Source organism: Peromyscus californicus, unplaced genomic scaffold (assembly GCF_007827085.1).
Source record: "Peromyscus californicus insignis strain IS unplaced genomic scaffold, ASM782708v3 Scaffold_24__1_contigs__length_46423439, whole genome shotgun sequence".
Taxonomy (NCBI): domain Eukaryota; kingdom Metazoa; phylum Chordata; class Mammalia; order Rodentia; family Cricetidae; genus Peromyscus; species Peromyscus californicus.
Genome location: NW_026294535.1, coordinates 17,450,973 through 17,467,016, shown reverse-complemented (window position 1 = coordinate 17,467,016; position 16,044 = coordinate 17,450,973). Strand labels below are relative to the sequence as shown.

General features: G+C 44.4%; 1 protein-coding gene across 11 annotated transcripts in view; it reads right to left on the bottom strand.

Annotated features, from left to right (window-relative positions):
• Poc1b (POC1 centriolar protein B) overlaps positions 1 to 16,044 on the bottom strand; it is a 108,613-nt gene that overhangs the window by 81,194 nt on the left and 11,375 nt on the right. For all 11 annotated transcript variants that reach the window (XR_008221653.1, XR_008221652.1, XM_052753204.1 and 8 more), the window contains exons 3-4: positions 5,110 to 5,281; positions 377 to 556 (exon numbers count right to left, since the gene is read on the bottom strand). Coding sequence is in view for 9 of the 11 variants with exons in the window: in XM_052753204.1 (XP_052609164.1) it covers positions 377 to 556; positions 5,110 to 5,281 (352 nt within the window). In the remaining 2 variants the exon portion in view is untranslated. The remainder of the gene's footprint in view (positions 1 to 376; positions 557 to 5,109; positions 5,282 to 16,044) is intronic.

The following is a 16,044-nucleotide window of genomic DNA, read 5'->3' as shown; positions in this document are numbered from 1 at the left end:
TCTATGTATCTATGTATCTATCTATCCATGTATCCATGTATGTATGTATGTATGTATGTATGTATGTATGTATGTATCTATCCATGTATCCATGTATCCATGTATGTATGTATGTATGTATGTATGTATGTATGTATGTGTGTATCTATCTATCTATCTATCTATTTAAATATTTTAAATTGCCTGATTCTAGAGTGTAAGCTCCATGAAAACAAGGGATTTTGATTGCTTTGTTAATAAGTGACCCCAGCACACAGCAGTCACAGAATATTTGAGTGAATGACTGAATATGACCCCAATCCCTTTCCTGGAGGTTGGGGGATCCAATACCATCTGGAGCAGGAAACGTCCTGTCGGAAGAAGCGTCTGCACTTACTTGGCACAGCGTACCCAGTGCGTGTGTCGGTACAGAGAGTAGAGGAAGCGCTGGCGGTACATGTTCCATATTTTAATAGATTTGTCTTCTGAGGCTGTAACCAGAAGCTGGCCATCGGCTGAAAAGTCCACACTTCGAACCGGCGCCGTGTGCGCTTTAAATTCAGAGGACTTCCCTGTCCTGTAAACAAAGTTCAATAGCGATAAATGACTTAATTTTACTATCTACCCACCACACAGAGTCGGAAACTTACGAGTAGCTCAGTGCTCACGCAACCTTACACAAGTGTGTGCAGGCCATGTGCTGCGTCCTTCACTGGTCCTGTTGGGCACTGGCTCGGCTCATGGAAGCCGCAGCTCACACTTGACAGGAGGGAGGCTGCTTATCCCCGCCCCTGAAACGCACTGCTGCTTCTGTCTTAATGGGAAGCTGGGACTACGGTTTGAACCAGTCTCTCTACATGACACTTTCTGTTACTATAGAAACAGCCACCTGCAGTTTAAAGGAGTTTCAGCCTCGAAGAGCTAAGGCTGACTAAAATCGATAGTCCCCAGGCAAAGTTTTGAACCCATGCCACATGGAGTTCTGTGAGCTAATAGTGTGGCCCAGGAGAGGAAGGTGTCTTCTGTGCTACACGCCTCCTTTCCCCTACTCCCTGGGTCTAGACCAACCAGGATCAACTACCAAGGCTCCAGTGTGTATCAACTGCCTTGCTGACCTCATGGCCTCCATCTTATGCTCATTAACAACCAAAGTGCTCTGAAATTTCACATACACATCTTTTCTTAACTGAGGGAAGGAGAAAAGATAATAGAGCAATGGAGAATACAGTGTGAGGTGTTGGAGGTGAGGAAAACCTTTGAAAAATAGATGAGGACGGGTAACTCTCTGGAGAAGCCCTCACCCACCTGAATATGCACTATCCTTATCCCAAGTAGCTCTCCTATGAACACATGCTAAGTTAAAAATCTCTAAAAAACTCAGCTCCTCTTCATTTAAAAGAAGAATAATCAGTAGGTCAAGTGGTGCTGATTGCCAAGGTGAATGCTGGGAAATTTTGTGCCAGTGGTAAGTCTGCAAGGCATGGTCACTTTGCACTATAACCAGGACTTAGTCATTTTTTGCTCTTAGAAAATCATTTCCTGGCCGGGCATTGGTGGCGCATGCCTTTAATCCCAGCACTCAGGAGGCAGAGCCAGGCGGATCTCTGTGAGTTCGAGGCCAGCCTGGTCTACAGAGCAAGATCCAGGACAGGCACCAAAACTACACAGAGAAACCCTGTCTCGAAAAAACCAAAAAGAAAATCGTTTCCTATAGTAGAGATGGCTACAGTGCTTGAAGAAAATAACGCACCAGAATTCAGCCAGGGACATCTATCTTAGATTCTCAAATCTTAGATGCTCACGTGACTGTAACTCACCCCGTATTTGCTCCCATGGGAGTGGAGCAACAGCAGCGTGCCTCTATGAGGGAAGCGCAGAGAAGTCATATGCAACTTCTCCTCCACGCATAACACTCTTAACCCCATGGCTACCACTTCCTACGTGTACTCTGAATAGCCTCTTCTTCCTACCCCAGCGCTGCTTGCCTTCAGACACTTAAATCCCCAGCACCCTTCACCTAGATTAGTGCAAAAGCCTCTTAGTAGTCTCCCTGTTCTAATCCTTTATTCCCCAACCCCACCCCACCTCCCACCCCCGCCACCTACACACTGTGCTTACCACTTGTTGAAAAGGTAATGGCAAGCACATAAATCCCAGTGTAAACGTATTCCTGGCTCTCACAACCTAAAATACAACGCCCTAAGCTCACTGGCAGGATATCCTGCCACCGAGCTGAACTTTGTACCCGGAGCAGTCAGGGTGCTTCAAACACACCTGTGCCTCTGCATTTGTGCTCTTAGGAAGACTGTTGTCCATCTGCAGACCCCTGACCCAACCACACTGCCCCTGATCTGCTACGTGGATTTGAATCACTGCAGTGTTCCTGACTTTTGAGAACTAAACTCGTTTCTTGCCTATTAATCTGTAAGTGTTCTGAGGACAGGAATGACCTTACTCACCTCTGTAAGATCACCAGTTGACATATGTCAGGTACATAGAAAGAGTTCAATGACTCCCTACTGAATTTCACTGGGAAGAACCAATACTTTAAAGCTTCTTAGACTTAGTCTGGCTTGCCCAGCCAGTGGCCCACGGGGGCAAATGTGACTTTATCATTAATTTCTATCACCAGGCATAGAATACTACATATGTAATAATTGATATTAGTAGTAAACATCCAGGGGACAGTCCTTGAGGACTACTGACTTCAGTTTTCAAGGGGAACTCTTGTGAAAACAAATCACGAGACAAGAAAGGAAAGACTTGGGATCTCCAGTGACCAGGAAGCCAGTCAGCCAATCAGTCAATATCATTAAAATAGTCCCTGAACTTCAGTCTGCACAGCACCCAGCAGTCTGTGCTACTACGTGGGTATCTTTCTGGGCCTCCTCTGAGCTGGCGAGCTGGGCCGGCCTGCCCTGGGCCCCACGCACAGGAAGCTCAGCAGACAGCAAGGCAACAGAGTTCATGTGCTGTTTACTGGGCTGTGGCCTCACTGCCCTCCTCTTTCGAATCTGGTCGGATTTTGTGACTTATTCTGTCCAGCACATAAGACACTGTGCAGGTGAGGGCCTGGTCCTTCAGACTGCAAAAGCTTTTGATTTACAATCCTGGAGCTCAGCTGTCATGCCGTGGGAAAGCCTAGGCTATTCTGCTGAATGAGAAGGCTCACCAAGGCCCCGGACTTGTGACTGAGGCACACACCGTCAGCTCAGCCACCAGCTCATGAGGCTGTGTGGTAACCTCAGCCAACACCAAACTGGGAGAAAAACATCCCCGCCACCCACAACATGAAGAGAGGAGGTAGTTTTCGAATTAAGCTACTCAGTATGGGGGATTTTAAGCAGTGATGAGTAACTTGAGTTAAGCTACTCAGTCTCGGGGATTTTAAGCAGTGATGAATAACTAATCACTGACATAAATTCCCCATTGCCGCGATTCACCATTGCCCTGGCCCCACTGCGACAGTATTTAGAAAGAGAAACCAGCATACAGAAATACAATCACCATGGAGATTTCCACACCAAGCTAATGGGTCAGTGCGATTTTAGTGCACCCACCCCGAAAGCTTTGTTTCTCAAATCAGCAAGAGAAAACAGGCTGCAACTCCTTCAACAATGGACGAGTCCTAAATGTCCAAAGCTAAGGCTTTTAAAGAGCACGCTTCCTCCTGAACCCCAAACTCACCGCTTTCACCTCCGAGTTTCCCTACAGTCCATGCACATTTTCATGTCAATTCTCTTTAAGAGCTTTTATTTCTGTCAGCATAGTATTCGGATTTTTCAGAACAGAACTCCCCTTGGGTGGTGGCAGAATATAGCACTTAGTGGCAGGCAATCACTCCTGAGCTTTCTTCCTCTAAGTGCCTGAGCCCATTTAGTGTACAGACTGGAAATCAGAGCCTGCCACCACAGAGTCGAGGGAAATGCTGACAGTCCATCCTCTGCCACACACAGAGGGAAATGACAGTACATACACGAGTCATTCCAAAAGTCTTCTAGGAAGAGGAGGGGTAGATATATGATACAAGGAAGGCTGGATGTTGGTGGGTATGGTGGGGGAAATGGTGCAATGTGTTTTTTATGGGTGTTTGAAATTTTATATACTTAAAATTGAAAACTTAAAAAAGTATCCTAACTATAAAGCCTTTTATAATAGACAGGGTGTCAGCTCACGTCTCAACAGTGCCTCACAGAAGATCTGTAATCAGAGAATGTGACTTCAGCAAATGCAATGATATATATTGGCTTTTTAAGACAGGGTTTCTCTGTGTAGCCCTGGCTGTCCTGGTCCTCGCTCTGTACACCATGCTGGCCTCAAATTCAGAGATCCGCCTGCCTCTGCCACCCAAAGTGCTGGGGATTAAAGGCATGTGCTACCACTGCCAAGCAATGATTTACATTTTTGTCAGAAAGTATTTCTTTCTTTCTTTTCTCTTTCTTTCTTCTTTCTTTCTTCTTTCTTTCTTTCTTTCTTTCTTTCTTTCCTTCCTCCCTCCCTCCCTCCCTCCCTCCCTCCCTTCCTTCTTTCTTTCTTTCTTTTTGGTTTTTCGAGACAGGGTTTCTCTGTGTAGCTTTGTGCCTTTCCTGGAACTCACTCTGTAGCCCAGGTGGGTCTTGAACTCACAGAGATCCGCCTGCCTCTGCTTCCCAAGTGCTGGGACTAAAGGCGTACGCCACCACCGCCCGGTGTCAGAAAGTTTTTAAACAAGAAAATTCTAGAGCTCCAAAATGAATAACAATCAAAGGATAGTCTAAGCACAGGGGTGTTGACAAGGTTCCCAGGGCCCCTAAAAACCGATGAATGGGCACAAGGAGCCTAATAAATTAAACTTCTGATATATGCCACTGTGTTTCTTTCAGATTTACAGAGATTGCAAGCCATCTCCCAAAAAACATTCAGACATATTGTATGGATCTCCAGGTTAGAAATGGTTTTTCAAAAGGAGGACTTAATTTTGAGTTGAATGAAATAGTTTGAGTTTAAAACCAGGGCAGTATTTCCGTGACCCCAATGAGCACAGGCCATTAATGAGCTGAGGCATCCCCAGGAAGCACATGAGGAGCAGCCAGGCCTCAGGAGCCTCTCACAGTCCCAGTCGGAAGTTTATCGAGTGCTTGTTCCTCTCACCTATCAGGAACCCAGAGTCTAACAGTTCTGTCTCGTGAAGCCGACGCCAGTAAGTTTCCTTGTGGAGAAAACTGTACGCTGGTCACGACGTCCTTGTGGCCGACGTATCTGTAAGCTCTAGTGTGTGGCTTCAAACTCCATAGCATGAGAAAGGTGTCCCAAGAAGCAGTGGCTGCGAGGAAAGGGAAGAACAAACAAGCCACGGTTAAGACAGGGTCACGTGCACACACCACCAGTAACAACAGCCTGTGAGTAACAGAGAAGCTGGAGGTTGTAGGGCTGACCAGGCACTGGCCACAGTATTTTACTATTTAAAACTATTCTTGTTTTATTACGAATATTAAAAATTTGGTATGCTTCCCAGCAGGGGGACTAGGCCCAAGATTCAAGGAGAATGCAGGAACTACTCGCTACAAGAAGGAAGCGGGCTGTAGAAGAGTACATTAGGCTGAGTCATTCTGTCTGCCTGGGTGACTGGAAGTTACTTAACCTCAGTGTTGGGGTAATCAATCTCTTCAGAGGGACAGGTGAGAGCTACTTTCAAAAACTATGTGGCAGTGAGTTCACACAGAGGTCACAATAGCATAAATAGCGCTAATACACTCTTTGCCTAATCCTACCTGTTAATATTGTCTGTATGTCCTTGGTGCTTCGCTTTGTACATGAACACATGTGTATGCAGAAACATTTTCCTGAACCATGTGAAATGCATTGTATAAATCACATCATCTTTATTGCTAAACATTTCCATGTGCTTTCCCTAGGAATATGGTTATTCTCTCACATACCCACAGTGCAGGTAAGCTTGAGAAATTAATCACCCACCCACCAAAGGCATTCTAACCTCATCAACTCATCCAGAAATGCTTTTAAAACTGGATGAGATGACCTTAAAAATCTGTTTCTGCTCTGTAAGTTTATGACAGGTCATGATTAATAAAATGAACTGCATGTCAGACATTAGCTTAAAAATCTTTAAGTGAAGGAAAAATGAATGTGATCAACAGTGGAAATCAATTCCTTGACAAAGAATGAACTAGTAACCCTTAGGAAAGTGGGTTTAACTCATGCCCACAGAACAAGTTCTATTATACACACATCCCAGAAGAGCCCCAACAACAGGAATCAGGTCACTGGGAATCACTATGTCTCTAGAGAATACGAAGGGAAAACAGCAACTCTGTAAACCGGAAGTACAGTGAGCATCACTAACAGGCAGGCAGAAACGGGCCCCGGCTTTACAAAACTATGGCAGTCTCTCCTAAGTTCTCTAGCCTATGCGTTAGCTCCACACTTACAGGCTAGTGAGTTTCTAGGTTTCAAGCCATAATTTTTTTCATTGTCTTTCCTTTAAAAAAAAAAAAAGAAAAAAGAGGAGGAAGGGAAGAGTGCAAGAAGCTGATGCTCTGCTACAGTTCATCCAAACTCTAAACCATCTGCATTGGGGTCTGTTTACTGGGGATCAGTGTTAACAAATAGGGAATACAATTGGTTACACATGCACTACACTTAGGACCCTATAATTGTTCTGTGTCTTATGCTACAAACACGATGCACAACGGCAAGAAAGACATAACCCATTCCCTCTAAGAAAGGTCACATACAGTGGTGAGACATCATTAGCACCATCACACATATCAGGAGCATCTTAACATGTCATTTACTCATGCTAGACACTGTGATGAGGGCGTCTGTTCTGGGGAAGGTGGATGAAATGATCTCGCTAAGACAGCAGGAAGAGCACTCTGAGCAGAAGGAACGCCCCTTCATCTTAGCCAAGAGGCCTAGGAGTAACTTTTGTTGTCATTTTTAGAAGGGTTTTACTTTATAACCCAGACTGGCCTCAAACACGCCATCTTCCCGCCTCGGCTTTCAAAGGACTGGGAATACAGGCATGCTCCACTGTGCCCAGCAGAAGGAAACCCATGTGCAAAGCCCGAGACTGCACTAGGAAGACAGAGGACAGGCAAGAAGGTAAGTGACGTCCCAAGGCACAGACTTAGGTCAAGGAGGCAGGGGGAGAGGCAGAGTTTACTCCATGGGCAGTAGGAAGTCACTGGGTTTTGAAAAGAGGTGATTCCATGCTCTGGGTGGGAAAACAGTCACTGTCACTGGAGAAGAGAATTTGTTTTCAAATGAGTAGATTCTGTATGTGCTATGGATCAAAATGTCATTAAACATTAAGCTTTTAGAGAATATAGAATAGCTTTATGAGCTTGAGGTAATCCAAGTCTGCTTGAACAAGACCCATAAAGTGCTAATCATAAAGAAAGAATGACATTTGGTGTTATAGTAAAATGAAAACATTTTCCTTCCTTGAAAAAAAATCACTGTAAGTAGAGAGTGACAGCACACGCCTTTAATCCCAGTGCTTGGAGGAAGAAGCAGGCAGGTCTCTGTGAGTTCAAGGTCAGTGTGGCCTACAAAGTGAGTTTCAGGCCAGCCAGGGCTGCATAATGAGACCTGTGTCTTAAAAAACACAAAGAAAGAGAAAGAAAGAAAGAAAGAAAGAAAGAAAGAAAGAAAGAAAGAAAGAAAGAAAGAAAGAAAGAAAGAAAGAAAGAAAGAAGAACACTTTGTTGAGCATGGTGGAACACACCTATAATTACCACTTTGTTGAGCATAGTGGAACGCACCTATAATTCCTGAGCTCAGGAGATAGAAGCAGAAAGTGTATGTATGAGTTAGAGGTCAGTCTAGTAAATTCCTACAGTAAATTCCAGGTCAGACTGAGCTACATGGAAATATCCTATCTTAGAGCGCGCGCACGCGCGCGCACACACACACACACACACACACACACACACACACACACACACAGAGAGAGAGAGAGAGAGAGAGAGAGAGAGAGAGAACCAACCAAGTGAAAAAACATACTGGGAGAAGATTGCATGTATGCATGTATGAATGAATACTCCAATAGTTAATAAAATGTGCTTAGAACTTACACGTATCATATAAATCAACAAAAAAAAATTGGCAAAAGTTAAACAGATGGCTCTTTTATAAACCACAAGCCAGTAAATAAGAAAAAGTGCTCAATTCTGTTAGTCATCTGGAAACCACAGTGTCACCACACCCTCCTCTAAATGTTTACAATGAAAGAGACTGAATCTCAGAGGGCATGGACTGACCAGGACTCTTCCCTCATGCTGGTTGGTATCATCACTTTGGAAAGTGTCTGACTGTATCTATCTGAAGTGGAACACACTTATCATCTGAGTCAGCAGCTACACTCCAACCTATATAACCAAACAGAACTCACAGACATTTCACAGAAGGCATGTCAGCATTTGTAGCAGTACTGTTCAAAGTACCATATGCTACTGTAGTGGGGGGTTGTCTGTGCCAGGCCCTGAAGTACCGCCCCTTGTGAGGCAGCAGGTAGCTGTTAGACACCGGCCCCTTGGGCATGGCCAGGACGGGGACCCCTAAGACCTGGGATGCATGTACATGCCCTCCTCTCTCCTTGCTACCTCATGGTCTTGGATGCTGGTGCTGTGGATCAAGGCAGAGCTCTCTTGAGAACCATGTTGGACCGTACCCCACCCCTCCAGGATTCCTCGACCAACTCCTTTATTCTTGTTGTGACTTAAATCCCAAATAAATTCCTTTGATCATCAAATAGACTCTGTGGAATTATCCCATTATCCAGCGCCCAATGTGGGGCACGAACCCATGACCCTGAGATTAAGAGTTTCATTGCTGCGGGCCGCAAGAATGTATCATAAGAACTCAGCTAGTTATGGCAAAGTCACTACCTGGAGGAATCAGGGAATTCCTCCAGAGGAAGCCAAATCCCAAGGAGTTTTTGGTGTTACTTGGCTTGTTATATATCAGCTGTCTTCTGTTATGAAAATCATGTGTACCTTCATAGTTTTCCCAATTGACTTTTCCCTAAGAAGGGCTAACAGTATGGACTGATCACTCTCTGGACATACACATTCCAGGTATTTGGAGAACAGCCTCAGGAAAGGCTTTCTCTGGAATCAGATATCTCCCTTGGCCACTTTCAAGGACTAGCAGTAATAACAGTCCACATGCAAGTCTCCTGATTTAAGGTAAATTCCACAAGGAGATACCACCTAGGTCAGGTGGACATCAAGTAATAGCTTTACACAATTCAGCTCGGACTCTCCTTTCTTACAGCCTTACTAACTTTATAGACCGCTAACTCCTTACCTAACCACTTCTAGGAATATTTAGATAACCTTCTGCGCTGACAGCTATGCTCAGCCAGAACCCCAGTTCAAGCCTCCCTGTAATTATCATCATTAGCAGCATCCGGCCAGGTCCATCCCCAGATGGAGGAGAATAGTTTATCAGAGATACCTCTGTATTCTCTAAGAACAGACTTAACCATCCAGGCTACCTGTTTGAGAAGGTCTGGCAGATGTGCCAATTAAGCCTTACTTCCTCCTTTCCCAAACCTTACCTCTAGTTCCAGATCTCCCTTTAACTATCACCAGAGGCATCCAGCTGTACACAGGTTGCCTAGCGACTGAGCACACTTTCCCCCACCCTGCAGAAAAACGGCAGATAGCTTGGACAGATAGGAGCCACAGGAAAAAAGAAGACAGTTTTATTTTCTCCCATTGACCTAGCAACTTATAGATTCTTAACATTTTCTACTAATCACGTTTAAGACTATAGTTGAGCACATAAGATTCCCTCTTCTTAGATATTACCCGAATTTAGCCTTTAGTTAATTCATTTCCCCATTGGTCACTTCCCTTTGGGGTTGCAAATGATAATTAACGGTTATTGCCTCTCTATGTGATCCTTATCACCCCTCCATTTGACCCTGGAAGCCTGGCTTTATATACCAGGACTTCCAGGGCACAGGGAGACAGTGAAGAGAAAAGAGAATGGAAGAACTAGATGGGTAAGAACTTGAGAGGAGCAAACTGAGATGGGGAAGAACTAGATTGAAGGGCTAGAGGAGAGCACCAGAGGAATGAGATGGAAGATGAGGAAGAGTCAGATGGAGAAGTACTGGCTGGGTAAGAACAAGATGAAAAGGACCTAGATGAGGCAGAGTTAAGACAAGAGAATTAAGATAGAACTTAGAGGAAGCAGTAGATAAATATAGAGAGAAATCAGCCAAGAAAGGAGCTAGACATGAGAACAGAACTGAAGCTGGGTATAAAGGATGTTATGCCAGAGGAATTAAAGCAAGTGGACTATAGAGCTCGGTGTGCTGAGATTCTATTTCCTGAAAATAGTCCTCGCCGTTAGTAGTTCTCTCTCCTGAGCCCCTGGGATGTATAATATTAAGGCTGGTCCCTCTAATATTATACAAGATCTCATGCTCTACTGACTGAGATAGCCATGTTGTAGTCCTCCTGTCTGATTGGAGCAAATGAATTGTGAACTAATGAAAACATTATATAGAGGACAGGGAGCTTTTAAAAGAGAACACAACAAAATCCGCTTAAATAAGACATTAGAATTACCCATCATAAAGAGAATGACTTGAACGACACTGTAAGGGACTTCAGCCAGGCCCATGTGGTTGAGGCTTGGTCACCCCTTCATGGTATTATTAGGAGGTGGTGGATTTTAAGAGGTGGGGCCTAGTGGGAGGGGTGAGGTTATGGGGAAAGACCTTGAAAGGGTATTAGGACACCAGGCCTTTCTGTCTGGTCCCAATCACCAAGAGGGGAGTGGCTTCCTCTATCACGTGCTTCTGCTGTGACATACTTCCTTACCATAGGCTCAAAAGTGACAGAAGTAACTTGGCTGCCAACTGAAACCTCCAACTGGAAGCCGTGAACTGCTAATCTTAAGTATTTGTCATAGTATTTCGAGCTGACTAAGGGCTTACTGGTGGTGGCGCATCTTGCTCTGGGGTTGATTCAACAAGCACATCACACAGAAAACAGAGAGAGGAAGCAGAAGAAAGAAATCAACTCCAGTATTACAATAATGCACTTTGGAGGGGATGGTGATCTTACTCGGTCTGAGGCTGTGGGAATTGGAGGGGTAGAAACTGTGGGGTCTGTTGATGGATTTGATGAGGAGAAGCAGAAGGGTCCTGACTGCCAGGCACCCAGGAAAATCCAAAGGTCATTTAATAAAATGGGAAAGACAGGGACAGAAGGAGCTCTAGAGCAGTGCTTCTCAACCTTGCTGATGCTGCGACCCTTTAACACAGGTCCTCATGTTGTCGGGACCCCCCCCCACCACAAACTTACTTTGTTTCTTCAAAGTTATTGATTTATAACTTTGCTACCGTTATAAATCATAATGTAAATATTTTTGGACATAGAGGTTTGCCAAAGGGGTCTCGACCCACAGGTTGAGAACCACTGGTCTAGAGGCAGGATAAGGTGAAAATCAAGAGTCTGTTCAGAGATGCTAATGAGACCTGTGTGAACATCAGATAGGGAGCATATGCCTGCCTGGAGCCCAGAGAGATGCTTAACTTCAGTATGATGGCTAAAAGACTAAGCTGTGGAATCAGAATTAAGTGAGGTCTACCAATTATATATAACACACCAGAAATAGAGATGCCTCAGTTACAGGTATAGCTTTATCTTTTCTCTTACATTTCAGGAAAACAAAACAGAAAAACTACTAATGTATTAGTTTTATTATTTTTAAATGGGGCTGGAGAGATGATTCAGCCATCAAGAGCACTGGCTGCTCTTCCAGAGGACCTGGGTTTAATTCCTAGCACCCACATGGCAGCTCCCAACTATCTGTGACTCCAGCTTCAGAGAATCTGATGCCTTCACACATACATTCATGCAGGCACCACTGCACATAAAATAAAAATAAATAATAAACCATAAAAAAAGCAAGCAAGCAAGTAAGCAAGCAAACAGGGCATGGTGGTGCATGTATTTTCTCCAGCACCCGGGAGGCAGAGGTAGGCAGATCTCTGTGAGTTCGAGGCTAGCCTGCTCTATATAACAAGTTCCAGGTCAGCCAGGGCTGTTACACAGAGAAATCTTGTCTTGAAGAAACAAAAAAGAACAACAACAAAGTAAAAATATTCATACTAACATGTAGACTAGCATCGGATCTGTCACCCACATTCCCTTCCTCCTTTGTTATTTTTCTTCTTTCTTTTCTTTTTTTGAGGCAGGGTCTCAAGTAGCCCAAACTGGACACAAACTTGCCATGAGCCAATGATGACCTTGAGTTCCAGATCCTCCTGCATCCCTGCTGCTCTAAAGTATTGAGATTACGGATGTGTGGATGTAGAATTTGCTTTCACACATTTCTATGGAACCACACCCTACGTAAACATTACCACATCACTTAAAATGTCAACGCTTACAGTATTCGTCATTCTACTGCTCTATTTTAAGATAAAATCCCAAAGGAAGGATGTTAAGAAAAATATTAGCAAGTAAATCTACCGATGAGCATATATTATATGTATGAGTACATATTATATATGTTATACATATTCACATATCTATAAAATACATGATCAAAATGGCAATCCATCGTCTGAGGACATCCTTGTTAGGCCACAGAAGAACAAAGTCTGTTGTCCTGGTTCAGTTTCTCTGTGGTTGCGATCTAAAACACTAACCAAAACCAACTTAGGGGAGGAAGGGTTTATTTCCTCTCACAACTCCCAGGTCCCAGCCCATCACTGAGGGAAGTCAGGAGGAGCTCAAGCAGGACCCTGGAGGCCAAACCGTGGAGGAACGCTGCTCACTGGCTGCTCAGCCTGATTTCTTACTGTGTCCAGGACCGCCTGTCCAGGAGCGGCACTGACCGCTCATCCTCCATATCAATCAACAATCATCAAGAAAACGCCCCACAGAGATGCCAGCCTGATGGAGGCAATTCTTCACCTGAGGTTCTCTCTTGCCAGGCGACTCTGGTGTGTGCCCAGTTGACAAAAAACAAGCACACTCTGCTGTCCCCCAGCTCTGCTCTGTCCCTTGAGGCGAGTTCACAGAACACTAACTTCAAGTGCTTTTCTTCACGCTGACTGGAGGGTCAGCACGCACTTTTGGTGTCTGTCACTTTAAGGAACAGCGCCATTCTGTAGTCAACCTAGTTCTCTTCCTCACTAATGTGACAAAAGCTTGCTTGAGGTTACTTACAGGTTCATCTGTCAGAGTACAGTTTTCTAGAGCTGGGTGTGGTGGCATACATCTTTAAGTATGTGGGGGCCGAGGCAGGGGGGTCATGAATTCAAGGCCAGCCAGAGCTACATCATGAGATCCTGTCTCAGAAAGCCAAAACTGAAACAAAACAAAATACTATTTTCTAAAACTAAGTGACATTTGCTTCAGTTTTGTGGCTTTTAAACATTATCCCACGTCTCCTTTCAGTGGGTAAAATCAGTACTGTTCCAGAACTCGAATACTACGAAAGGGTACCTAACAGACTTCCTTCTGCTCCTTGGCCACAGGGTTCCTTTCCTGCAGCATAACCACTGGGAATCCTATGTGCTCACAGACATTGGGGTGTCCATTCCCAAGCATTCTGTATATGAGGGTACAGCAGGCATCTCCTCCTCTGCACCCTACCTCTCCCTTCCCCTTCTACTCAGTGTATGCTGGAGCTTGTGTTTTGTTAATACACACAACTATCTTACCCTGTGTTCCCTTTTCTGGTCTTGGCACACTTTAATTTTCATAATTCCAAGCCTATAGAAAAATTACAAGACAGTACAAGAGACCCCCCCCATACCTTCTTCCTACTGGAGATTTTATCATATCTACATGTAGTCTGCTGACCCTATCATTTTTCTCTATATATAGAAACATCTTTAAATATGCATTTTTTCTTAATCATTTGTAATTAAGCTAGAATTTAAAGTCACTTGATGTAACACGAATCTTAAAAGGTCTTATTATTTAAAAAAAAACAAGCCGGGCGGTGGTGGCGCACGCCTTTAATCCCAGCACTCGGGAGGCAGAGCCAGGTGGATCTCTGTGAGTTCGAGGCCAGCCTGGACTACCAAGTGAGTTCCAGGAAAGGCGCAAAGCTACACAGAGAAACCCTGTCTCGAAAAACCAAAAAAAAAAAAAAATAAAAAAAAAAAAAATAAAAAAAAACAACCCGGAGCCAGATATTGGAGTGAATGCTGAAAATTCAGAGAAACAGAACAAGCCACAGCCAACCTCACCTTACCAACTCCTCAGCCTCCAGAGCAAGACTTCCTGTTTACTCACGCCTATATACCTTTCTGTGCCCTGCCATCTTCCTTCCTTCCCAGTGCTGGGATTAAAGATGTGTGCCACCACTGCCTGGCTCTGTTTCCAGTGTGGTCTTGAACTCACAGAGATCCAGAGAGATCCCTGTCTCCCAAGTGATAGGATTAAAGGTGTGTGCCACCACTGTCTTGCCTCTATGTCTAATCTAGTGGCTGGCTCTGTCCTCTGATCCCCAGATAAATTTATCAGGGTATACAGTATATTGGGGGTTCACAATATATCACCACAACATACTACTAAGTGCTTTGTCCCTACAGAAACTCATGTTGCAGTTTGGTCCCAAGGTGACAGTGTTCCCAGGTGGCGGGGCTTTGAGAAGGAGTCCTGTGGATCCTGCCCTCCAAATGGAGTAACCTGCTCTGTCCATGTGTTTCTTGGCCTTCAACCAAAGCTTTAGGACAAGAGCCCATAGACAGACACGCTTCTGAGGCTGTGCAGAAAAAATGTCTCAAGAACCCAGCCTCTCCAGTCCATCTGCGGAACAGCTTGGCCATGGGACATGCTGGTTCTGTTCTACTTTTCTGTTATCCTCTAGGGAGAGTGTGGCTAGGAAGAAGGCAAGATGTAGAGTTCACACTGTGTGCTGCTCTCCTACAAAGGCCAGGGTTGGCACTCTGGCTCAGTGCCTGAAAAAGGTACACTGCGTATTGAATCTTGTTTTACGGTTATTTTCAGATTCCAGTTACTGTTATAACTGAAGGGGGGAATCTATATACCATCCTATTGTGTAAGCTATCTTTCAAATTATTTAATGAGACTACCCTATTTAGGTTGGTTGTAATCTTGTTGCTCTTTTATACGACGCTGCTATGTAAATGGCATGACTATCATATAAACATATCATTCTGATAGTCTGTAGAACAATTACTGCTGGGTCTAAGTCAGAGGACAAATACTAGAATCTGCTAAAAAGGTCCACATTTATATTTATCTTTAAAAACATTTGTGTGTCGCTGGGCAGCAGTGGTGCACGCCTTTAATCCCAGCACTTGGGAGGCAGAGCCAGGCGGATCTCTGTGAGTTCGAGGCCAGCTGGTCTACAGAGATCCAGGACAGGCACCAAAATTACACAGAGAAACCCTGTCTCAAAAAAAAAAAAAACCAAAAACCCCAAAATAACAACATTTGTGTGTGTGTGTGTGTGTGTGTGTGTGTGTGTGTGTGTGTGTGTGTGTGTATGACGTATATGTGTGGGCACATGTGTCACAGTACAAGTGTGGAGGTCAGAGAACAACATTGTGGAGTCAGTTAGCTCCTTCTACCTTTATGTGGGTCATGGGACTCTCAAACTCGGGTTGCCAAGCTTACAGAAGAAGCACCTTTGCTTGCCAAGTCATCTCACCAGCCCCACATCTGTTTTTAGACATTTGAATTACATATGCTCTCAGGTCTTTTCACTGCATATCAAGAGGAGCCTGGGAATTCAGATCACCTTCCTATCTGAAGCCTTGACTTTTGCAGTTCCTGGGGAAGTCCTATGCTCTCTGCTCCTGTCCTTCCCTACTACAAGTTTGCAGGTCCACACTGCGTACCTGCTCCTGCATTTCCAGCCTCACTGTGGCCTTTGGGCCACAAAAGAAAGCAATGGGACTGCCTTTCTTAGGGAAGAATAAACAAGGAAATCTAGAGAAATTAATAAGGCATTCTCTAGAAATCATTTAAAAAATTAAGATGTAATCCTTAAGTATACACATTTATAAACCCAAATGGAAGAGGGTTGCACAATAAACTCACAGTATTCTAA